General features: G+C 43.4%; 1 protein-coding gene across 2 annotated transcripts in view; it reads left to right on the top strand.

Annotated features, from left to right (window-relative positions):
- LOC121171574 (nitric oxide synthase 1 adaptor protein) overlaps positions 1-24,705 on the top strand; it is a 310,882-nt gene that overhangs the window by 258,790 nt on the left and 27,387 nt on the right. For both annotated transcript variants that reach the window (XM_041003300.1, XM_041003301.1), the window contains exon 5: positions 18,213-18,321. In XM_041003300.1, coding sequence (XP_040859234.1) covers positions 18,213-18,321 — 109 coding nt within the window. The remainder of the gene's footprint in view (positions 1-18,212; positions 18,322-24,705) is intronic.

Here is a 24,705-nt window from a genome sequence, read left to right as displayed (position 1 = left end):
GAAGGAGAGGAGGCCCAGTGAGCCCAGCTGGAAGCTTGAGTCCTTTTTCCTGTGTAGTTGCTGAGGGCTTCTGGTGACACCTCACTTGATCTTCAAGGCAATCAAGATGAAAGAGTGAAAATTGACATGACATGAGTTAAAGGCAGAGATTGTGTTACAACTCTCATGCCAGAGGGGCCCTGAGTTTGTGCCATGTACGCAGTGCATAGATATTATATGACAAAGCTAGAGCAGGCCTCTTTGCTACAGTAAAATTTTCAATCCAGAATGGTCATTAAGTATCATTCTCCTGTTGGCTTTATCTTCTGCCCTTCTTGGTGGCCTAAAGCCAGCCCAAGTGAGACAGGAAACTCACTAGAGAGTAGACATACACAGCAGGAAACTGAAGACAGCCAACAAAGCAATCAAAATTAAATCTCTGGATGGATCTCCATGGACCTAGCCTTAGCAGGCACTTTTTACACTAATAATGATAGAAAATCCAATTAGGCCAACTGTAGAAAACTTTACATAATTAAATATCATTGGCCAGGGAGAAAATTGCCCTGTGGAAGAAACAACAGGGGAACAGGAAAACTAGAGTGGTTCCAGTTCTGCTACAGAATGTCTGCTAGGTTTAAAATGTCATTACCCTAAAAAAAAAAAAAAAAAAATCATTACCCTGTGCTTCATTTTATCCTCTTGGGAATCAATTTTGAATTTTTGTGAAGCATCAAAAAGTCTAGGGGCGGGGAGGGAGTGTTACAGTATAGCAGTTAGGTCACTGCCTGCAACAGTGTCATCCCATATGGGGGAAGGTTCAAGTCCCAGTAGCTCTGTTTCTGATCCAGTTCCACATTGAGGTGCCTGGGAAAGCAGTGGATGGTGGCCCAAATGCTTTGTCTGCTGCTTCTAGTTGGGAAATCCAGATGAAGCTTCTGGCTTTTGGCTTTGGTTTGGCCCAGCTCTGGATCAATTTGAGGAGTGATTCAGTGAATGAAAAAGATGTCTCTCTTTCTCTCTCTCTCTCTCTCCAAATAAAATAAATATTTAAAAAGATAGGAAGTGTGTAGAATCTCCTGTTCCTTCTACCAAATAGGCAATGATCTGTGTGTCCTTCAGGTGATCTTGACTGTTTCTGGAATATAAATGCCTGAATATTTGATGAAAATTGATTTTTCTCCTTAGAAAAAAGTCATTCTTGTATATATTTAAATACCCTTGAATTTTAGAATTCATGAACACCATAAGCCCTGCAGGTTTGTGAATTCCAAGAGTCCTTGGTGCTGGTAGGCACTGCACTGTGTCATTGATTGCTTCACATTTAAAACTGGAAAGATTTATCATTGACTATCCTGTTTCTCAAGTAGGAATAGAAAAATCAAACCAATAAGAAAAAAATCAAACAATTTAATGTTTAAATGATTAATACATGTTACTTGAGCAGCCCAGGAGGCATTTGCATATTGTTAAGAGGCAGCATCTTACTCAAAACAAACCAATCTCATTTGATGAGTTTCAAATCTTTTGAAAGGAGAGGATTTGCATAGAAGGGAGCTTTATTGTGCCACTGGTACCCTTGGAATCACATGGATTATGGGGACATTGGCATAAGGTCTGGTTTCATGCCCAGATAATGGCCCAGGGAAAAGCCCACTGTATGAAGAGCCTTAATCCCAAGGGCAAATAAAGCTTACAGCTCTTGTTTTGGAACTTGATTCTCAGTCTGGCAAACCATTAGTATCAGTAGACAGTCATTACAGAGATCAGGAGATAGCTCATCCCACAATGGTAGAACAGTTTGCAGGGAGGATGGGTCTAGAGACCGTACTACAGTGCCTTGGTCGCCATCCTGGCTGGGTATGCCCTCTGTGGGTTGGCACAGTTTGAAGGAAGCATGCTGATCCCCTGCTGGGAACATAGCCAGATTGTAAGCTTAGACCTCCTTTCTGTTGGTAGACTGCAAACTGCAGCACTGAGGATGACTTGGGGTGTCCAGAGGGTTATGCTTGGATTTTAGGAAGGATGGGGCTGGAAGGATGAGGGAACCTGCTCTGACAAGTCCCCATGTGCTTTAGCAGGAGCTGAGAAGCTGGCTTTCACGGAGCTACCGCCTTACCCAGTTTCTGACAGCAGTCACGATCAAACCATGATTAATTAAGGAGTCCTCTGAGTTTGGCTTAGCATTTCTGCCTGTCTTATAGTTATTATTTTTCAAGGTTTATTTTAAGTGCTACCTCTGCTAGGAATTCTTCCCTGAGTTCATCCTTCCCCTCACAGTAAGGCTCTAATCTGCTTCTCCTTCAGATCTTTGAAAGCTGGCTAGCTCTTAAGTTTGTCCTTGTTTGTAGTTATTTGCTTCTCATATATTCTTAGGAGAAAATCTAGGTTATTCATCTCTGGAGCATCTTTTAAAATTATTAGAATGCATATAAAGAGAACAGATGTAGTGCATTTTGTAAGTATGATTGCAAGATAACCCCGCTTCTCTCCCTCTCCCCAACCTCCTCCCTCCTTCTTTCTTCCTTTCAACCAAGGCTTGCATATCACAGTGCTCAGTACAGGCAATTATTTTTAAAATTTTGTTCATTTTTTTTTTCTGCGAGCTTTGTAAAATTTTCAGAAGCCAGAAACACCTCTAGGCATGTGTTTAGGATCCTTGGATGAATGAGTCACCTAATCAACCAACCTGCAAACCTATAGATTTGTTGAGCACTGAACCCAGCCTTATGTGAAGGTGTTTGGGGAACTGATTGAATTTGTCATTAGAACATCAAGAGATGTACTCTCTCTCAAGCGAGAGCACAGCACTTCCTGCTACTGTGGCATTAACCCCTAAGCCAAGCAGATTTTGAAATCAGACACCTCCTTCCTTAGATTGGCCTGGAATGCCATCCTATCCTCTTGATTGCTGTGCACATAGTTCTTTGTTGGAGAGGCTAGTCATCATCGTTGTGTATTACCTTGACCTTTGGTTTCATTTCATGTCCGAGTTTTACTGATAATTCATAACCATCAGAGGGCAAGTGGGAGAAATGAAACCTTAAAAAATGGTAAATGTATTCATCTCTCTTATTAATGGCCCCAATGAACGATCTTTGGGAAGGATGAGCAATCAGAGCCTCAGAATGAGCCGCAGATGTTACTGATCAGCACATGAGCTCATTGTCTCCCTGTGTTCCTCATTATCACATAATTAATCATTGACCATTTTCCAGACCGATGGGGGAGGCCATATATAGCAGGTGCATTTCTTTCCAGAGATGGAGCAGCCGTCCATCCAGGCAGTGGGCCATTGGTCTGTCCTGATACCCCTATACTGCTTAAAAATTTGTTGTACTTGTCAGTGCACACTTTTGAAAAAATTCAAAAGTTCATGGAGAATGCATATTATGGGAACTGACATCATGGCACAGCTGACTAAGCCACCACGTAAAATGCTGGGATCCCATATGAGAGCACCATTTCGAGCCCCAGCTGCTACAGTTCTGCTTCAGTTCCCAGCTAATTGCCTGGGAAGCCAACAGATGATGACCCAAGTACACGTGGAAGATATGAGTGCATTGATGGATGGATGAAAGGAATGAAGAAAGAAGAAAGGAAAGAGAAAAGGAATAATGTGTGTGTGCATCTATTTGGAAAAGCCAATACAAGGCTTTCAAGTTTTAGGCACCAAAATACACAAGTCTTTCAATTCCATTTTCCTTCTGAACTTTTCAAAATGCCTGTGTACATGTGTATGATAAGAATTCCTTAGGAAAAGAGCTAAATCAAATCTCTCCCAGTTGTGTTTGTTCACTAATGGAAAAATCAAAGCCCCAAGGAAGCAATTAAGACTACACCACAGCCAGATGCCTTTGACAAGCTAACTGTAGAAGAGAAACTGCAAGTCTTCATAAATCAGGCCCCAGGAGAGCCCATGATGTCCCTAGCCACCCTTCCAGCTCCACTGTATCTGCATGAATGCTGTCCTTAGCTCCTCAAAGCTACTGTGGATTAGTGTCCTGCCTTCCTTTAAGAAAACAGCAGCGGGCCCAGCACGGTGGCGCAAGTGGTTAAGGTCCTCACCTTGCACGCCCAGGATCCCATATGGGCGCCAGTTCTATCCCGGCAGCCCCGCTTCCCTTCCAGCTCCCTGCCTGTGGCCCGGGAAGGCAGTCGAGGACAGTCCAAAGCTTTGGGACCCTGCACCCGCATGGGAGACCCGGAAGAGGCTCCTGACTTCGGACCGGCATAGCATTGGCCATTGTGCTCACTTGGGGAGTGAATCATCGGACGGAAGATCTTCCTCTCTGTCTCTCCTCACTGTATATCCGCCTTTCCAATAAAAAAATAATAATAAAAATAAATCTTTAAAAGAAAAAAAAGAAAACAGCAGCAAACTCTCTGATGGCACCTGCTTGCCTTTGGAACCATGCTGTGTTTCTAGTAGTGGTCCTCACTTTTGAGAAATGAAAGGAGTAGCCCAAAGGCAAGATGCAGGGCTGGGACAGGAGAACAGCCTCTGCTTCCACCAAGACAGTTGAGAGAAAAATTATTCTAACCCCTTGCCTCAACCAGCCCTATGTCAAAACAGCCTCTGCTGTCTGGCAGGAAAGGCTTGGCTGCTTCAGAAGGGCCCTTAAGTAGAGAGAGAGAGAACACAGGGGTAAGACTGGTGCTCTCCTCGCGGCAGGTTCACCATCAGTGTGTTCTTGTCTCCAGTATGAGCTCCTTCACTTGGACCTTATTGTCTGCAGTCTGTATCTAGAACCATCATTTTCCCTGTATTTCTTCTGGCTCTTGTGGCTATTTCTGTTTTCTTCTTGTTTTAGCCTATAAATAGGCTCAAGTTTTGCCATCCTAAAAAAAATACCCTTCGGGCCTACCCTCCTGTCCAGGCCTTTTGCTGCCGAACTCTGGAATAATTGCATTTGTTGTCCGTACCGCCAAGCTTCCAGTTGCTTTTCCACTCATTATAACTGGCAGCCTGAGCTGCTCTGCAGAGACTGCCCTTGCTAAGGTCATCATTGCTGTCAGTTGCAAAGTGCCCGGCTGCCTTTCTGTCCACATCCCTTTCTGTCTCTGGGAAGCACTTGATGCTGTGAGGCCTTCAATCCTGCTGGAGACTCCTTTTCCTTCCAGAATGGTTTGCTCTTGTTCCTCCTCTGATTCTCTCTCTTCCTCCTCATTTGGGTTTGGCCAACTCCAGTTCTACCCTCTGCTTAAATGTGTGCTGTTCCTTTGATTCTTCTAATGAGCCCCTTCTTGTGTGGCTCTACCAACTCTTCAGTGGATCTTACGTTTCCCATGGTTCTAGCCATCATCTGCAGCCTGATGATTCAGGTCCATACCTCTCCTGTCTCCTTGCTTATTTCCAGTTGCTTCAGCCAATTTGCTTCTAGATGCCTGTCGAAATTGGCATGACCATTATCAGTCTTCTCTTTTCCCATCCCTGAGGCCTTCTCTTTATTCTGGTCTCTGACCCTTTTAATATTGACTCCACCCACCAAATCACCAAAATTACCCAACTCAGAATCTCCTTCCTGCTGCAAGTCCTCATATCCATCTGCCAACAGTGATGGCTGTCTTTGCTGAGCTTGTATCTTCAGCACTTCTTGCCTAGACTCAATCCATCCAGCTATATGAACTGTGTGCCTCATTTGCCCTGCCTTGTGTGTGTCGTCTTCATTGCCCAAGTCAGCTTTAGTGTTTGCAAAGGTGAAAACAAAAGCTTGAGGATGAGAAGACTCACCCAGGGCCTTACAAGTGTACAAGGGTTTGAGTCCAACTTTTCTCTAGCAAGGCTTAGGTCCAGATTCATCCTGTTCTTCCAGACACCCTGGTTGGCAGCAGCCTCTTTATTAGCTTCTTCCTGCTCTTGTCCTCCTCCAGTGCTTCCTTAGCTGTACCACATCCAGCTATGATGTCATTGCCTAGCTTATATCTGCAGCTGTACCCTCTAGAGTCCCCTGTTTCTGCCTCCTGCCAGTCCCTCAGCATGCCCCATGCCTCTCATGTCTAAGCATACTACCATAACATGACCCTGAGCTTTTCTTTGAGCAATTTGCTATGCAGACAATGATCTGCCCTGTGTCTTGCGATAGGCAGCTTACCTTGGTCCCCTAAGCTCCATTCTAGTCCTCCCCACTGTGCCTGGCTTTTTTGGACTGTCAAAGAGCTCCTGCCAGGTGGCATGCGGTCCTCTCTGGGTTCTGGGAATACTTACTGCCTTGCTTTCCCTGACCTTGGGGTGCCAAGGGTTACCAGAACCCTGCAGTGTTGTTGATTTCCATGCACTTACACCTTTGTAAATGGTCCCGTATTAAACTCTGCTTGGATCACTCACATTTGCCTTGTGCCAGGATTCTCCTTGATATGCTCCTTTTTTCAAAGCTCCGGCCACCTTCTCACACATTTCTGCAGAGGTTGCTCAGGTAGTAGCTGCCCTGGATGCCTTCCCTGACCCCACAGTCAGGTGCTGCACCCTCCTCTGTGTTTCATAGCACTCCACTACACTGTTACCCACTGGCACGGTTCCACTCTGGCAAGTGCACCTGGGTCTGTTGGTGGATTCTGAGTTCCCCAAGGACAAGCTCTTGAATGTGTGCAGCTCCTTGTCCTGAGAGAATAGATGCAGGCCTGAGCAGAGGTGGGTCCAGAGTGATAGGTATATTTCTTGGAATTGAGGTCATACTTAACCTCTTGTGTTCTTAGATACTGAGAGGTCAGAGTGCATGTGAGAGAGCTTCTGGCATACATCAAATGAATGTCTTAATAGTTTTCAACCACGGCCTTTCTGGATGAAGTTTCTGGCTCCTCTCTTCAGCCTGGTCCAGCCTGGCCATTGTGGCCACTTGAAGAATGAACTAGCAGTTGGAAGGGTTGTGTGTGTGTGTGTGTGTGTCTTATGAATCTTTCTTTCAAATCAATCAATCAATCAGTCTGTTTTTTAAGAGCTTGGTTAAGATTAATGAGGTTCAAATTCCTGCTCTGGTGCTGTCATGAGATGAATGACTGTGGTGTATTTAACTCCTAGTCCCTGTAGCTGGTGAATGTGACCTCATTTGGAAATGCAACTTGGGTATTATAACAGAATTAGGGTGCGGTCATACAGGATTGGGGGGACCCTCCAGTGACTGGTGTTCTTGTAAGAATAGGGGAATTGGAGCACAGTGGCAGGAGAGACACAGAGGCAGTGAACTGGAGGGATGCAGCTTCAAGCCAACAAATGTTGGATATGGCTATAAGCTCTAGAAGCTGGAAGGGGGGGCGTGGAAAGGATTCTCCCTCAGAGCTTATAGAAGCTATCAGGCTCACAGATGCCTTAATTTTGGCTTCCTGAGCTATGAGGAATCATATGTCTGTTGCTTCAAGCATCTCGTTTGTGTAGTTTATTCCAGCAGTTTAAGAAAGTGGTGTAGGCACTTTCTGGCTGTGTAGCCATTAAAAAGCCAGCTGACCTCTTTATTCCTCATCATCCAAATAGCCTTAGTAATGAGACCCCTCAGAAGGCTGTTGCCAGGATTAAATGGGTTTGAACATGCAAAGTACTTAGGCAGTGCCTGGCAGGTGTAAACACATAGTAGATTAGCAAATATTCTTGTTTGATCACTTCAACTTAATAAGATTTTTTAGCACATACTCTGTGCCAAGCATTATGAATAGTTATTTCATTCTCCTAAGAGTTCTATAAACCTCCTCTTATTCAGTTTTGCAGTTGAGAAAAGCTCAGAGAATTAGGTGGACTTGAGAAGGTAGAAGAGCCATAAGCTCAGCTGAGGACTTGTGGGTGGATATGTTCTGTCCAGTGTATTCTGTGAACCCATCTGGCCTCAGTGTGTGAAGCAGAGTTTAGAAGAAAATATATGGAGCTTTTTCTAATAACGTTTTTTTTATTATTATTATTAAAAAGGCAGATTTACAGAAAGGAGGAGAGACAGAGAGAAAGAATTCCATCCACTAGTTCAAACCCCAAGTGGCTATAATGGCTGGGGCTGAGCCAATCTGAACCAGGAGCTAGGAGCTTCCTCCAGGTCTCCCATGTGGGTGCAGGGTTCTAAGACTTTGGCCCATCCTCTACTGCTTTTCCAGGCTACAAGCAGAGAGCTGGATGGGAAGCAGGGATGCTGGGACACAAACTGGTACCCATATGGAATGCCAGTGCTTATAGGTGGAGAACTAGCCAATTGAGCCTACCTGCCAATCCCAGGCATGGAGCTTTATTGGTGATTTATTTTGCACTGGAAAGAATTGTACCCAGATAACACTAGAAGGAGAGTGTTCACTGTCTTGAAAACAAGAGGATGACTTGTTTGTACAGAAAATAGAGAGGAGGGACTGGCACTGTGGCACAGAGGATTAGACAGGGGCCTGGAGCACCAGCCTCCCGTGTGGACAACAGCTTAAGTTCTGACTGCTCCACCTCTGATCCAGACTTTTGCTGATGTGCCTGGGAAAGCAACAGAAGATGCCTCAAATTCATGCACCCCCGATCTCTACAACCAAATTGGGAGGCCAGGAGGAAGTTCCTAGCTTCAGCCCAACCCAGTACCAATTATTGCAGCTATCTAGGGAATAATGCAGCAAATGGAAAATCTCCCTCCGCTCTCTTTGTGTAGCTCTGCCTTTCAGATAAATAAGTTTTTTTTAAAAAAAAAAATAATAAACAAGAAAGAAAAGAAATGCAGGTAGTGATGCCTGCCCCCCCAGCATATATCCATCAGAGGAGTGTCCTTGTGTTGGTTTCCTCTGGGAAGGAAGCTGTGACTCAGAAATTGAGTTTTTCTGAAGACTGTGGATGCTCAGAAGTATGGGAAGGATGGCCTGCCAGCCTCTGCCCTAAATGCAATGTAGTTGAGAGTGTACAATCCAGAAACATGGTCACATAGGAGAAAAAACTGGCAGCCTGCAGAAGTAGATTCAGTTTTTCTGCTTTTTTTGTTTTTGTTTTTGACAGCCAGCAGCAGGTGACAGTTATTTTGGAGAAAGTATGAATGTTGACAAGAAGTGAAAGCCACAAAGTCTATGAAAGGATTAATTTTGCAGTGGTTTTGTCAGGGACACTGGCCTCCCCCCCCCCTTTTTTTTTTGCCTGCCTGTCAAGTATTAAACAAGAGGAAATTAACTTATCACAACATTTGGAATTTGGAAAGTGCTATGTGATGGTTTGTGTTTCATTTGAGTAAAGCAGGGGATGTTGTAGTGAGACATAAGAACTTGTTAACATCTGTGAAGTTATAACATAAATTAACTATTGGCATAGACCATGAGGGTGCCTTAACTAGACTTTCACGAAGATAAATATGTATTGGCTACCTCTCAAGAGGTTTTAAAACTTAGTTAGTTGTTTATTCCTAATTCTAAGCAGACAGTACGTCTCTGTTGCAATAATTGCAATATTTGTTCAGTTTTGTGCCTGGAAATGAAACTTTTAAAAATCCGCTCCTGCGTTTACATCTGTCTGCCTGCTGTTGAGGAGATGCATGTGACTGTCCCCAGAGGTCTCTGCTAGTCCCAGAGAACTCAAGTGTGCTTCCAGAACTCACTGTAGTTAGACAGGCTTGTGATATACATCCTATCATGGTGACAGCATATCCTAGACCATGTGCCATAACAGGGAGACCAGCTCTGTCAGAAACTGTGGGTGTCACTACATGAGTTTCTTATCTGTCCTTTAGGTCCCTGGGGGAAGGGCCATCTCAGGAAGGCAGTCAGCCACCAGACACGAATGAGGAAGGAGAAGTTGGAAATGGAAGTGGCTTCTAACAAAAGCAAACCAGCTGTAGTGATAAGGAGCCTTGTAAATACGGGGAGGAAAAAGATAATGAGGCCAAAGTAGTAATAGGAGAAAAATGATTGAGATGAAAGACAGTGTTAGCAAAAGATTAGATTAAAAATAAGAGGCACAGGAAAGAATGAATGATGCCCAGAAAGAATGATGTTAGTGCTTACAGGGCTGCAAGGGAAGACAACAAGATACATCAGTCTTCAGGTGGCCTCCTAGGATGGGACTAAGGGGTGCATTTCTTCCTACTGATTCTGTTACTGTTCTGTTAGCAAAGCATTGAGGACCCCTTGTGGCAAGGGCTGTGTTCTTAGGGAATCAGTGTTCGGAAAGCAGGTGTCATGCTGGATTCTCCCAAGACCAAGGTTTTGCAGTTGTGTCTTTGTTAGCTGGTCTGGAGCAGCAGGTTGGCTTTCTTTGCTGTCCGCTCCATTTTTAGGATTGTGCTTCAGGCTTTCCCCCAAGGGTATGTCTCTTCCACCTGTGAGTTAACCTTGTTCAGCGAGGTTTCATTTCCTGCTGTCCTGTGGGATGTTTTCTGGGTTAGAAATGCTCATGCCTGCCAGGATCTCAGGATCTCTATGACACATTCAAACTAGAAATGCCACCATAACATTGGAAGAACAGTGGGTCTTTCCCTTTGTTCTTCCATTGGGCATTTCTAAGTTTGTTCCACAGGTTTAAGAGTGCTAATATTTGCCAGCCATTGCCTCACCTGACCTGTGTGACTAGCCTCCAGGATGTTTTTGATGTCACTTCAAAGATTAAAACAGAAGGCTGATAGAGTTCCCTTGGTTTCCTGGCAAGTTAGACCTTCTCCCCCTCAGGTCCAGAGCTATGAGCTTTGTCACTGAAGAGTCCTGTCACAGGACATCATGGGCTGAGCAGGGGAGACTCTGTGGGTCTGGAGCAAAGGGAGGCTCCTCTGGGTCTTAGTTGGAAGAGGAGCACAGATGTAGGCCAAAGAAGTTTTGCAGGCAACTCAAGGCCTTTCATGTTCTCTACAACTGATAGATTGTATAGAATGGTTTGGAGAATGCTTTGGATGCTGCCTGTAGCCCAGCGTGTTGGAGGATTGGTCCCCAACACCTATGGTAGTGATTGATAAATACATATTAATTGTTTCTGGACTGAGAGTGCTGGCTGGGGACTGGCGTTGTGATGCCACAGGTTAAACCACCACCTGTAATAGGGGTATTCTTTGTGAGTGTCAATTAAAATCCTGGTTGCTTCACTTCCAGTCCTGATAATATGCCTGGGAAAGCAGATGATTGCCTAACTACTTGGGCCCCTGCCACCCACATGGAAGACCCAGATGGAGTACCAGTCTTCAGGCCTTAGCCTAGCCCAACTGTGGTTGTTGTAGCCATTTGAGGAGTGAACCACTAGATGGAAGACTCACTCTCTCTCTCTTTCACCCTCCCTCTTTCCCTCTCTTGGCATGTATGTATGTGTGTGCCTATCTCTGTGTAACTGTGCCTTTCAAATAAGCAAATATGGCTTTTAGAAAATTTCTTATAAAAAAGGAAAAAAAGAGTGGAGGCTTACAGTAAGCACTTGGCGCAGCAGTTAAATGCCAGTTGGGATGTTTGCATCTCAGAGTGCTTATGTTTGAATCAGCTCTGCTTCCAATTCCAGCTTCTGCTAATAAGCACCCTGGGAGGGAATAGGTAATGGCCCAACTCCTTGGGTCCCTGCCACTGGTATTAATCACCCAGATTAAGCTTCAGGTTTCTGGTTGTAGGTTTTGTGAGCATTTGGGGAGTAAAACAGTGGCTAGAACGTCCCTCCTGTTTCTCTGTCTTTGCCTTTCAAATAAACTCTAAAACTTAAAGAGTAGAATTTGGAGGTCTGAAAGTAGCTTAGTAGGAGATCTTTAGGCCATTGAGATTTACCTTTAGGAGGCAGTTCTTGAGAGAGTTCTTTGTGAATTTACCCCAATTGCTCTGCCTCTTCTCCCTGGACCCCAGAGTGGCCTTTTGTCTGCATGCATTCACCACTCATTATAAGGCAGACTAAGTGGGCTGTATAGTTTTGGACTATAGGCCAAAATAAGGCTTCTTTCACCTGAGTAGTTTCTTTTGGGGTATTTTAGTCATAGTGTTGGAACCCGTCATTGGTCAAGTTCTGTAGTCAGCAGGCAGCCTCTTGGAAATGAGGGACATTGGAGCAGAATACCATTGCCTAGGAGAGAATGTGGCTGTATTAGAACATTCTGGAGAATCACAACAAGTAGAATAGATATTAAGGAATGTGTGTACATGTGTATAAATATGTGTCTTAAATAATTGGATCGTTTGATTATAGAGCTTCAGACATTTCAGGAAGCAGAAGAGCCAGAGCTGATGCAGTTCTATTCTGAGTTCAGGGACCAGAGAACCGAAAGAGCTATGGTTTAAGTGCAATTGGGACCCAAGAAGAGCTGAAGGCTGGGAAGACCTGTATCCCAGGATGCTCCACTCAGGACCACCTCCCTTCACCTCCTCCCTGCACATGAAGGAGGACCATTTTGCTTTACCTAATCCACCGACTCAAAAGTGACCTCATCCAAAAACACACTCACAGATACCCCTAGAATAGTGTTTAACCAAATATTTGTCTTTCATGCCTCAGACATGTTAGCACATAAAACTAACCATCAGAGTGAACATACCATTTTTTATACTTCAAGGAGGGAAGGTAATGACAAGGTCAAATAAGGTCTCATGGCAAGAGACAGAACAAGGGATGAGAACTTGAAGACAAAAGTACAATAACAGTTGATTCTAATTCGATCAAAAAAATGTGAGATCATAAATAAAATGAATGTGGCTGCTCAGATTTTATAATTGTTCTTTGAAAAACACACACTAGAGAAACTGAGCTTAAAAACAAAGTGTGAAGGAACAGTCAGTTTCGAGACAGCTGAGACTTTGAGTACATTCAGCTAATGGAAAAGCTTTGAAAATAAAAGGAATAAAAAGACTGAAAGTAGAGAGAGTTAGCACGCAACAAGGAGAAACTCTCAATTCCATGTTTTTTAAACAGGTCTTAAGTTGTTTTCTTTCTCAGGAAGAAATCCGGCACTTAAATTAGCAATGGTAATACATCTGATTTTAAGAAGCAGAAGTTCAAAGGCTTTAATGTCCAGACCTTAGTCACTTGGGTCTTGGGATCTGAAAAAATGTGATTATGAAACTATGACTGTCCTTGCAAAATCGTAGAGTGGATGCGGTATGAGAAGATAATAAGAATAAAACAAACCGGGTAGAGCATGGTGGCCTAGTGGCTAAATCCTCGCCTTACAACTGCCAGGATCCCATATGGGCACTGGTTCATGTCCTCTCTGCTCCACTTCCCCACAAGCTCTCTGCTTGTGGCTTGGTAAAGCAGTAAAGGACGGCCCAAAGCTTTGGGAACCTACACCCATGTGGAAGACTTGGAAGAGGCTCCTGGCTCTTGGTTTCAAATTGGCTTAGCTCTGGCTGTTGTTGCCACTTGGGGAATGAACCAACAGATGAAAGATTTTTCTCTCTGCCTGGGAAATGAAATAGTCATCATTAGGAGCCATTCCTAAAAATCAGTTACTTGCACACTCAGGGACTCCGCATTAAAGTAGTTGCACAGATGAACTTTGAACATTTGTGTTGTCCACAGTGTACATCAGCAATGAGATGCTTTAACTAAGGTAAGAACATAATCAGAGATGCTCTACAAAAAAAAAAAAAAAGAGCCATTCTTAGCCAAATATACCATGTGTGTGGTTTTATGAAGTGCATTTTAAGAGTCAGTGGCAGGAAAACTAAACAAGGAAGATGAGACTGAACAAGCAATTTGCGTGGTTGTGTGTGCATGTGTGTTTCAGTACTTAATGCTATAAAGAAATCATTAATATGTCTACTTTAGATGCAACAGAATTAGATGGTAAGATTGCCTAAGGACATCAGGTAGGAAGTAGCAAAACTAAAGCTTGAAGCTGGATCATTCTCATTTTCATGATGTGGAACTGGTTAAGCAGTGAGGATCTGGAAAATGGGCTAGTTGGGAAACTATTGGAAAATTTTCCTCTTTATAAAATAAAAGGAGTAAAAAGAAATATGTATGTTGCCAATATTCAGATTGTTGCTGTTGTAGGAAGGATTAACATTGCTCTTTGAGGTAGCAGAGAGCTAGAATAGGGCACGAGTCAGGAAGTAAAGAGAGGAGTGACCATTTGTTATTGCTTGCTGTGAGCTAACACTTCAACACACATGCTTTTTTTTGCCTCCATGAAATGAGATGCAGCCCTGTGATCATTTCCTTGTCACAGGAGAAGAACAATGGGCTGAAATCTAGGGCTGTCCCACCCAGAACCAATGTTCTCAACCATCTTCCTCCACTGCACTCCTCTTGGTATACCTCTGATCAACCTAAGAAGCTTCCAAGTAGTTATAACCTCCAATATAAAGGAAACATACTCTGTTAGGGTATGAATTGCCTGTCATCAACAAATTCTGAATGACTGGGTTGTAGAGCTGTACTGGACCCGAAAAGCTCAAAAGCCTCTTTCTACACAAATTTCTCTCTCATATTTTTTTTCTATAATCCTAACAGGGAAAAATGTGCCTATGGACCAGTAGTCTGGAAAGGATAGCATTGATGATGGTGCACCTAATGGTTCTTTGTCATTTTGTCTACTTGAATCCCAACAAGCAATAAATCCCAAATCCAGTACCTCAAAGATAATTGTTTATCTTTTAGTCATTTGGGGTAAATTTGTAGATATGGGAGTCTGCATAAAAGTTTATTGCTAAGGCTTTTAAATCCTAATAGTTTGATTAGTCAGAGAAATCATAATTCTGTGCATGTTTTGCAATAAAAGCAGAAGCTCTTGGGAGATTCAAAAACAAAACCTAACAACACTCTAATCATTTGCATTATGTGATCTACTTTGATATTCTATCCTTGCTAATTGTTGTGAAAATTGACAAAGATGCCTCTTCATAAATGGGATCAAGAATATTAGAAGCCTAAGGAGAAAGAGGAAGAAAAAAGGAAAGCTTTCCTGATCTCTTAAGCGGTGATGGTCCTCTCCCCTGTTTCTGCCATCCCTGTAGAATCCTTACGAAATCCATGTAGGGGAGAAATGAAGAGTTCTTGTAATATATTACAGGATCTGGAAATCTGGGCTGAGGTCTTGATTTGTTGACTTACTAATTTGTTGATGATAAACAAGGTCATTTTTCTGGAAAAACTTTCTGCCTCTTGGTTGGTATTAGTGGAAACTTTTGTAAGCTCTTATTGAATGACTAGAGGTTATTGACTTTTAATAACAACACATTAAGTTCCTGAGTCCAGACATAACAGAGCAATCCTCTGAGAGCTCCAATCAAAAGTAGTGGCTTCATCTACACACAGATTGTCATCAGATGTTCCATAAAGTTACTTTGTCTATTGAGGTTAAGTTGACCTTAGCTCCAGCCGTTCCTGCTTGCTTTCCACATCCTGGTGTCATGCTGGCGCTTGCCAGTTTGCAATCATATTTGCTGTGTCAGCTTTAAATTCAGTTCTCAGTCCTCAGGGCATTACATAATAAATTTTAAAACTAAAAAAAAAAAATAGTTTTATGTGTGTGGCATCTGCACTAATTGGACCTGACTTTTGTGGGAAAAGTGAACAGCCACTAAGTGACCTGTATTGTAAATGCTCATTAATGACAGTGGGAAACCCTGCCTCTCTCCTAAACAAGCATTGGGAACCTTCCATCTATCAATCGTTATGCTGGCACCAGGCATGCCAAAATTGGTTTTGCTTGAGGGAACTGCACTGTTGAAATCATCGTGTGAGGTATGTTAGGGTGCAAGGTGGGCCCAAGAAGGTTGGGCTGCTCAGTCTGCTAAAGGGAGGAGAATGCATCTTGGAACTAGCTCTTAAAGAATGCCCCAAGTGTTTGCATAAGTTGTGTGGCAGGAAGCTGTGTGCAGCTGGTTCTGAAAGCTTGTATATGTCAGGATTCTATAGAGATAACAGCAGAGACATATACAGTCTGTGCTAAAGAATTTAGATTTTATCCTGAAGATAGCAGGGAGCCTTCCAGGTGATTTTAAAAGGGAAATGATAAAATACAATTTGCGTTTTTAGCAACATAGTGATTAGGTTGGTGATAGATGATGTTGGAAAAATTTGGATGAAAAAATGAGAATTGAGGCAGTATTGTGGTGTGGAAGAGAAAAATACATACCAGAAACATTTTGGGAGGCAGGCTGCAAGGAACATGGCCGTGAGTGACAGACACTGAGGAGCAGTAGAGAATGGCATCAAGGATGTCACCAAGCTTTCTGCCTTTGGTAAAAGCAAGATTGGACTCAGGAGAAAGGAGGCCACCTGCTTGGAGAAGGTAATGAGTTCTGAGTTCTGATGGGGAACATGGTGAATTTAGGAAGCTTGAGAAATGTACAGATGGTGTCCACAAAAGTTGATCAAATGGAGCCCATCAGGAGATGCTGGAGGATGATGGTCTCCCTGGGTGTTAGGAAGACAGTTCGGCATCAGTAAAGGACAGGGACCCTGTGGGCCCCATAACATTAGATTTGCTCTCTTAGAAACCACACTGAACAGGCACAACGGCCTCTGCTTCAGGATCATTTAGAGTTGGTGGTCATGTGAGAAGTACTGAAATCACTTCTAGCGTCAGGCAGAGAAACTGTGGTCCTCAAGATGAACTTGGATTTCTTTCCAGGATAGTTCTCCTCTCTGTGCCCACGTCTTCAAATTTCCTTCCCAGGCTTCTGGGAGCCAGTGACAAAACTCCTATCACTAGAGTTTAGAGTCTTCACCAGTAAGGAGAAGTAGAAGGTTCTGGTAGTTCACCCATCATCTCATCTTCCCAGTAGCCCATCAAGGTGTCACACGTAGCAGTCCCATTCCACAGAGGATACAGCTGAGCCCCTGAGGGGCCCCTTAAAGTCAGTAGCCAACTTAAAAATATTATAGGCTCAAAATCCTATTCTCTTTCTGCTACTAGACATAACAGACTTAAACTAAAAGAAATCAGGCTGTTACTAAATCCTGGGGGAAAGTTACTACTGTTGTTACTGGGTGGGGCGGGGAGATGTTTTGTGGAAGTGATGTTTTGAGGAAATGAGTCCTTCCCTTGCACGCACTCCGGTGTGAAACCTACAACAGTGACAGGTGATTCTGCTAGCCTCCTGTCCTATGCCCACTTGAAACTCAGCCATGAGGGCAGTACTTGCAATTTCCTCCCTTTCCTCGGCCTTTTTTTCCGCCTCTGCTCATGTCCCCTCCTCCCCATGACCTAAGAAGTGATTCTTTAGTTCAAAGAATAAGGAAGTTAATTTTCTCCCCAAAAGCTTTTGGGAACAAAAACCAGAAGGTAAAGGATTCTGGTGTTCCATAGATCAGAAGGTAAGTATAGTTGTAATAAGAGAAACAAAATAACTGATTGGGTGATGTGACTGCATTATGCTGTGTATATGTATATATTTATTATCTCATACATATACATATATTACATTGTTGTAATCTACTCCATAAAATATATAGATGTTTCATGTTCACTAAAAATTTTAATTTAGAAAACAGTAAAGCCTCTAGTACCTTCTCATTTCACTTGTCTCAGAGCCTTCTATGTACTGGCTTCTGGTTGCTTCTGTGTACAGATTTACCTACTTGTACCATGGTGCTTACTGGCTATGTCTTAAATGCTTCTAGCACTTTTGGCTTGTAAGCATTCTGTTTCCACAACCTGCAGTGCTTTTATCCACATATCTTTTTAGGTTGGTTCCCATTGATTGGCCCTCTGTAAGAGCTTAAATACCAGCTCTTTCCCTTATTCTTATTTTGCTTTATAGCATGTATTTTCTATTTGTTTGTTAACATCTCCTACATGAAAGCTCTGTTGAGCTCATGTCTGTCCCGTTCCTGCTGCCAGGCCAGCACTTACACAACTCAGTGGCTTTGAGCGAATCACAGATTGGATGAATGGTGGCTGTGGTCCTCTGAGACTGAAACACAATATCCTGGTCTCTCTCCATGGGGTTAGTTTAGTGTTGCTGCTTCCCTAAGTCTGCTCATTTGGAGTAACTGAATGGTGTCAAAAAAAAAAAAAAAAAAAACCACAACTCTGTGTCCCTACTTCCCTGGGTTGATTGCAGATCTTTTACTGTAAGAAGGCTGAAAATGATTTTCTTTTTTAAACTTCTGTCACATCAGTCGCCAGGACAGGTTCGCCAGTAGAGCAGATGGCTGGTGACGGTGTGGGCTCCAGGTCCTAGCCATACCCACTCTTCCTTGTCCTTGTCAGGTCAATGTTTGTGGAGCCTGTTGAAAGTGTCTCATACATATGAGCTATGTAATCTTGTAGGAAAACTTTCTCTAACAGTTTGGCTATAGTGAGTTGTGTCTTCAGAGTGTCTGGAAACAGAACTTTCCTACTGGGATATGTGCTTGATTCCATGTTCAGCTCCTTTTTCTCTTGCTCCTTCTCTAGGATCTTCTATGTCTCTCACGATTCCCAAGACCTGAAGATCTTCAGCTATATTGCTCGAGATGGTGCCAGCAATATCTTCAGGTGTAACGTCTTTAAGTCCAAGAAGAAGGTAAAGGGGCAGTCAGTCACTGGCCATCTATTGCTTCCTCTAAGGGACCCAGGGCACCTGCAACCTTGGACCCTCTCCCTGATGAAGACTTGTTAAGGTGGATGTGTGAGTGCTAGACATTGGGTCTCAGTTCTCTGCCTCTACTCCAGTGTAATGAGATTCTCTCCTAGCTTCCTGTGAACTTTATGCTTAGTTACATGCAAACGACTGTAAAAGGACTGGTCTGGAACAAGAATGACAGATACCCTGGTGTGCAGTGGAGAAGGACGTTGCCTTTCTACCATGGCAACCCTCCCTCCAAATCCATGTGTTCAGCGAGCTATAGATTATGACATGTGAAATCTGGTTTAGATCTACAGTGTGATATTAGTTGCCCTGGATCATTATTTCAGTGTGGCAATCATGATCGTTGAGTAAATGCAACTTACAACAGCTCTGAAGAAACATTCTTGCTCTCTGTTTATTCTTCCAAAAATGTAACACATAAAAGTGGGGTTTTGGAAATGTTGGGGTTGGGAAACCTAGGATCTAACCCCAACACTCCCCTGGAAGTCTGAGCTTAGCTTCCTTGTCTCTAAGATAAGGGCAGTAGTCAACGCCAGCATTTCCTAAAATGTGTTCTGTAAAAACATTTATTATCTCCAATGTTCCATGTTAAAACTGCCCTATTTAATTTGCTGAGAAGTCCTGAAGTTAAAGAAAGCCCTGCTACTTTGTTTATCGCAGCATTACTCAAATTGATTTGGTCCTGGAATCTCATTATTTTCCATATAATTAATATGTGTTCATATCCTGGGAACCACTTTGCTGCAGAAGAGGCTCTATTTTTATGCACTGTTGTTATGCCTGTCAAGGCACTTTTAGGTATGCTGTTCTAGAGATAAACCAGGAGTCCCCTTTGTTCATGCTCCTCCTGTGGTTCTCTGGGACATCATAAGTGTCAGATTAGTAAGAGTGTCATTATTACAATAAAATACCTCCAAACAACAAACATGTGTAAGAGAATGGGTTTAGTCAGCCCGTTCGGAGGATGGCAGTGGTGGATCACTTGCAAGGAAGGATCACATGGCAGGCAGCAGAGAGGGCGGGAGTGGGACCAGTCTGGGGCTAAGAACTATTTTCTGAGGGTGTGTTCACCATGACCTAAGGACTTCCCATCTCCCACTGATACCATCCTGAAGGCGAAATCTCTCAAACATGGGCCTTTAAGAATATATATATTTTTACTTACTTGAACTGCGCAGTGAAAGAGACAGACACACATATAAAAATTCCTGCATGCTCTGCTTCACTCCCCAAATGGCTGCAATTCCTAGGACTGGCCAGGCTGAAGCTAGGAGCCAGGAACTTCATCTGGATCTCCCATGTGTGTAGCAGAGGCCCAAACACTTGAGCAATCTTCTACTGTTTCCCAGATGTAATAGTAAGGAGTTGAATTTGAAGCAGAGGTATTTCAGGTGTCAACTTAATCCAGACTAACACAAACTATATCATTATTTTAAGCTTTAAAAGCCTTCTTGGGCCTGGAACAGTAGCCTAGTAGCTAAAATCTTCACCTTTCATGCTCCTGGATCCCATATGAGTGCCAGTTCATGTCCTGGCAGCTCCACTTCCCAACCAGCTCCCTACTTGTGGCCTGGGAAAGTAGTAAAGGATGGTCCAAAGCCTTGGGACCCTGCACCCACGTGGGAGATCTGAAAGAGGCTCCTGGCTTTGGATTAGCTTAGCTCCAGCCATTGAGCTGCTTGGGGAGTGAATCAACAGACAGAAGATCTTCCTCTCTGTTTCTCCTCCTCTCTGTATAACTGACTTTCTAATAAAAATTAAAATAATTTTTTTATTGAAAAAAGCCTTCTTTAATAGATTTGTAGGTACCTTCTCAAGTGGGGTTAATTCAATTAAAAATGACAGAGTGCAGATTTACCAATATGTGTGTTCCATTGCTACAGGACTCAGAGCATTATGCTTTGCTAAGTAGCCCCCTTCCTTAAAGACAGCTGAGATCTGTGCACTTCCCTACCATCTCTGTCTGCTTGCTGTTGCTGTCACAGAACAGCAGAGATTGTCCTGTGTGATTTACGGACACATACGGACCTCACTCTGGTGGAAAGTAGGAAGTTCCAGAGCATGGCACTGGCGTCTGTGGAAGGCCCATGTGCTCTGCTGTCCCACCCACAGTGGGAGATGGAAGGGCAGAAGAGGAATGAGCATGGTTTTGTAAAAACTAGAATCTTGTAGGCAACTAAGGCCCTCCTGTGATAGCAATATCAATCCATGCATGAAGGCAAAGCCCTGCTGACCCAGTCTTCTCTTGTTAAGTAGACTCCCACTTCCCATCACTGTTGGATTCAGGCTTTTGTCTCCAGCATGAACTTGAGCGAACACATTCGAACCATAGTGCCCACTCTGTTCCCAAGCTTTTAAAATGCCAGCCAAGGTATTGGATAGAAAGTACTAAAACTGGAATACAGGAGACCAAAGAGGGTTCATTGCCAGGCGTCACCTAGAAAATAGTACATGGGAGAGGAAAAAAATGTGAGGCCCATTGAGCTGCATATTAAAAACTAATGGCAGATGGAGTAGAGAGGGGACCAAAAGGAAAAGCATTGGAATTGGAGGTGAAAGAGTTTAAAGTGTGGGAGAATGAAAGACTCATCTACACTTTTGAGGTATAGGAAATACAGAGATTTCCAAGAGTAAAAATTGAGTCACGTGGAATGTTCTTGGCAGATTCAGCTAAATATTGACATTCTCTTTTAGTTTCATTTTGAGAATATGGCTGCTTCTACATGTAGTTTTGTGAATAGACTAAACCATATCAACCTGGTAATTTACTATAGCTTAAAAATAATCTTCTCATTTGCCAAGTACTTCAGTGATGAGTCTTTTTTTTTTTAAAGTCAGATATACAGAGAGGAGGAGAATCAGGAAGATCTCCCATCCATTGATTCACTCCCCATGTAGCCGCAGCAGCTGGAGGTGAATCAATCCGAAGCCAGGAGCCTCTTCCAGACCGCCCACACAGATGCAGGTCTCAAGGCTTTGGACCATCCTTTACTACTTTTCCAGGCCACAGGCAGGGAGCTAGTTGGGAAGTTCAGCTACCAGGACATGAACCAGTGCTCATTTGGGATCCTGGCATGTGCTGGGCGAGGACTTTAGCCACTAGGCTATTGCTCCAGATCTGATTAATTTTATTTTATGCTTGTGACTTGGAAGTAAAGAAGGTTGAGACAGGTAGTTTTCACCCTCTCCATTTTATAGATAAGTAAGTTAAGGCTTAGAAAGATTGATTGACTTACCCAGGTTCCAATAGACAGACGCTGGCCGCAAGTCAGGAAGACAGGTATAACAAAAGTATTTGGCACAAGAAACCTACATTAAGGAGACAGTTATCTCAAAAGACTTAAGAATTTTGTGGAAATTATCTTAAAATTTAAATTTTTTTTTTTTTTTTGGAGTACTGCTGTAATCTGTCTTGCCATTGGATAGCAGCGTATACATAATAGGGAGATGAAGGATGGGGGGACATCTAATTCTGTCCAAACCGGAATCTAAGAACAATGCCCACCTGAAACTTTGATCTCAAAGCATAGAAGCAAGTTCTTGTTAACCAATGAAAAGGAGTAGCCATCTGGTTCCCTGTAACTGCTTTTTTTTTTTTTTTTTTTTGCCATGTCTCATATCTCTCAGAGCTGATTCTGATCTCTGGCTCCTCTGTTTCCTGGATTTCTTTCACCCTCACCGGCTGAGACTAGTTCTTCATGGGGTTGGTTCTCAGGCTGCTTGCTGGCCTGGAGCCATGCAGCTGAGGGAATTGTTTCCAGACTGCTTGGACTGGGCGCCCCACAGCTGCAGCACTCTTGGTGGGAGGGCCTGTTTGCAAGCCTGCAAAAAGTGGTAAATTGCTCAGCAAAGGAAGCAGGTCTGGGGAGGAGTAGGCAATGTCTCTGTGAGGTTTTGCACTCAGGCCTTATTGGACTCCAACTCTGGTAGCTTACCAATTCTGGTGGTTTGCCCATGCTGGGAAGCGGTTTTGGGCTCAAAAGATAAATAGTTGAGCTGGGGAAAGAGTCTTAGTGGAAAATCATGGAAATACTTAAGCAGTGAAGAGGGTTATAGACTCTGAGAAGATGTGTCCAGTGGGCATGTTTCTGGGCTGTTGGAGGCCAAAGGGAGCTGTGCTGCCTGGAAGCCGACGCACCTGGATGATGTCCAGAGTCTTTGTATTGATCCTAGTCTAGGAAAACCTGGTGTGGGCTCATTGCCATGTTGGGGTTTTGGCTGATTGAAATCACGTCTTGTCCTCTGTGGTTGTAGCCATGGCACGATCCTCATGGCGAGGTTATAAGGTCAGAGTCATCGTCAGCCCCCAACTCACTGTAGCACAGCAGCACTATGAAATTGAACCTATTATGCTCTTCATGTTATAGATAGGAAAATGAAACCTTAAGGAACATGACTTCATAAGTAGTGACCTGACCCCAGAACATGCAACTCTGGAGCCACTCTACAATACTGTTGTCCTGGATTCTTTCATGAGTAACATAACAAAGGAGTAAGCTATTCTCAAAGACTGATCATCTACTGTGATCGGTACTTGAAAATGAAGAGATCCCGACCTCTGATTGAGCCACATTAATTTGACATAGGCTTTCCTTGTTTCCCCCTAGTATGTCCATTTCATGGCTGAAGAAAGAAAAGTTCCAAGGACGTCACCTATCCCAGGTCACACGGTGATACTGTTGAGGTTAGAACTAGCCTCCTGTTTCCCATTCCTGGGCTTTGGCCACTAAACCCGTTACATGAAATTCATATAAAAGACACGTGAGCCTCTCCGGACTTAAGTTTCTTGCTTCATCAGCTAAGATGAAAGGCATCTCAGGAATGTGCATGGTTGTGCATGAAGTGGCCTGCTCTTTAGGGAGCCAGACTTTATGTGCCTGGGAAGACCACATGCTTTACCTTGGTGCTGGAAAGGAGGGTGGGAGTGAGTCTTTTCCTTGCGAGAGCCTCCACCCGAGACACTTCCTGATGATATGGGCTGTCCTTGTTCCCCTCCTTTGGGGAGATAAAATGATAGTACTCACTTGCAAGGGCTTTTGCTTTCTGAGGAGCCTCTTGATGGTCTTTTGACTTCTCCCCTTGGAGTGGCTGTCGCCCTCCTGTCGTTTTTCTTTAGCCTCAGGAGGATGTGGTTGTCCGCCCTGATTAAGAGTGACTGTACTTATTAGCGTGTCCATGCATGAACTGTTGGTGATTAACAGGAGCCGCAGGAATCTCCCCATTATCTTCGTGGGCAGCTCCTTGAAATCACTCTGCCTGCAATAGCAGCTCAGTTGGTTTTATGGTTAGAGAAATCATGTCCTCCTGCCGGGCTGTCACCATCAAGTTGGGGGACGCTGGTGTCTCCATTTGTGTCGGATCTGGAGTGATGATGACAATCACATGCTAAAGCATAGGTGACATGTATGGCCAAGCTTGAGAGATAAAGGAGAAGTAGATCCTAAATCTAAGAAAGTGCTTTTATACCTGAATGTTCAGGGAGGGAAATCACAGGTTTCAGAGCTCATCTAGCCCACGTCTGTCCTTCTGAGTGAGGGAATCAGTACCTGGAAATTAGCTTGCCTCCACTTACCCCACTGCTAACTGACCACTAAGATGGTAACTCAGCTGTGTTTTCACCATGCTCTGTGTTTCATAAACGAACAGAACAGAAGAAAAAATCCAGACGTCATGCCAACTTACTTTATGCTGAGCAGTATTCCGGTGTCCAAGGCATGTGTCTTGATAGAATTACATGATTGGGACCAGTGATTAATCTCTTAGACAAAACTTAACTCTTCTACCATTTCAGAACATTAGTATACTGGGGCCTCCTATACGCAAAAGGATAAATATTTTCAAGTTCTTTTTTTTTTTTTTTTTTTGCTTACATAAACATTTTTTGTGGGACTCATTCTCAAAGCTGTATCAGTCTTTTTTTTTTATGTGAGACAGTATTATAGGTACTGGGATTCCCCCCACCCCTCCCACAACCCTACCCCCATGGTGGATTCCTCTACCTTGCTGCATAATCACAAGTTCTGTAGATCATAATCATTTGATACATGTATCAACTAAATCCTTTACTAAGATTTTCTTGAAAATGCACACACACACACACACACACACACACACTAAAGAAACATGACATTCTATTCTGCTTCTGTTGAAACTGTGCTGGTTAAGGTCAAGATAAGGACACTGCGTTTCATCACTGTGCCAGGTGAGAAGAATTATAAATCTATGACTTGTCCTACAACTCACTTTGGGGACTTGTGTTCCCTTGAATTAAGAGGCACTTAGCAAGCAAATCTTGACTATCCGTAAAGTACAGGGTGG

The sequence above is a fragment of the Ochotona curzoniae genome, unplaced genomic scaffold (genome assembly GCF_017591425.1).
Source record: "Ochotona curzoniae isolate NIBS_2020 unplaced genomic scaffold, NIBS_Ocur_1.0 scaffold_2683, whole genome shotgun sequence".
Lineage (NCBI taxonomy): Eukaryota > Metazoa > Chordata > Mammalia > Lagomorpha > Ochotonidae > Ochotona > Ochotona curzoniae.
This window is presented reverse-complemented; position numbering and strand designations above follow the sequence as displayed.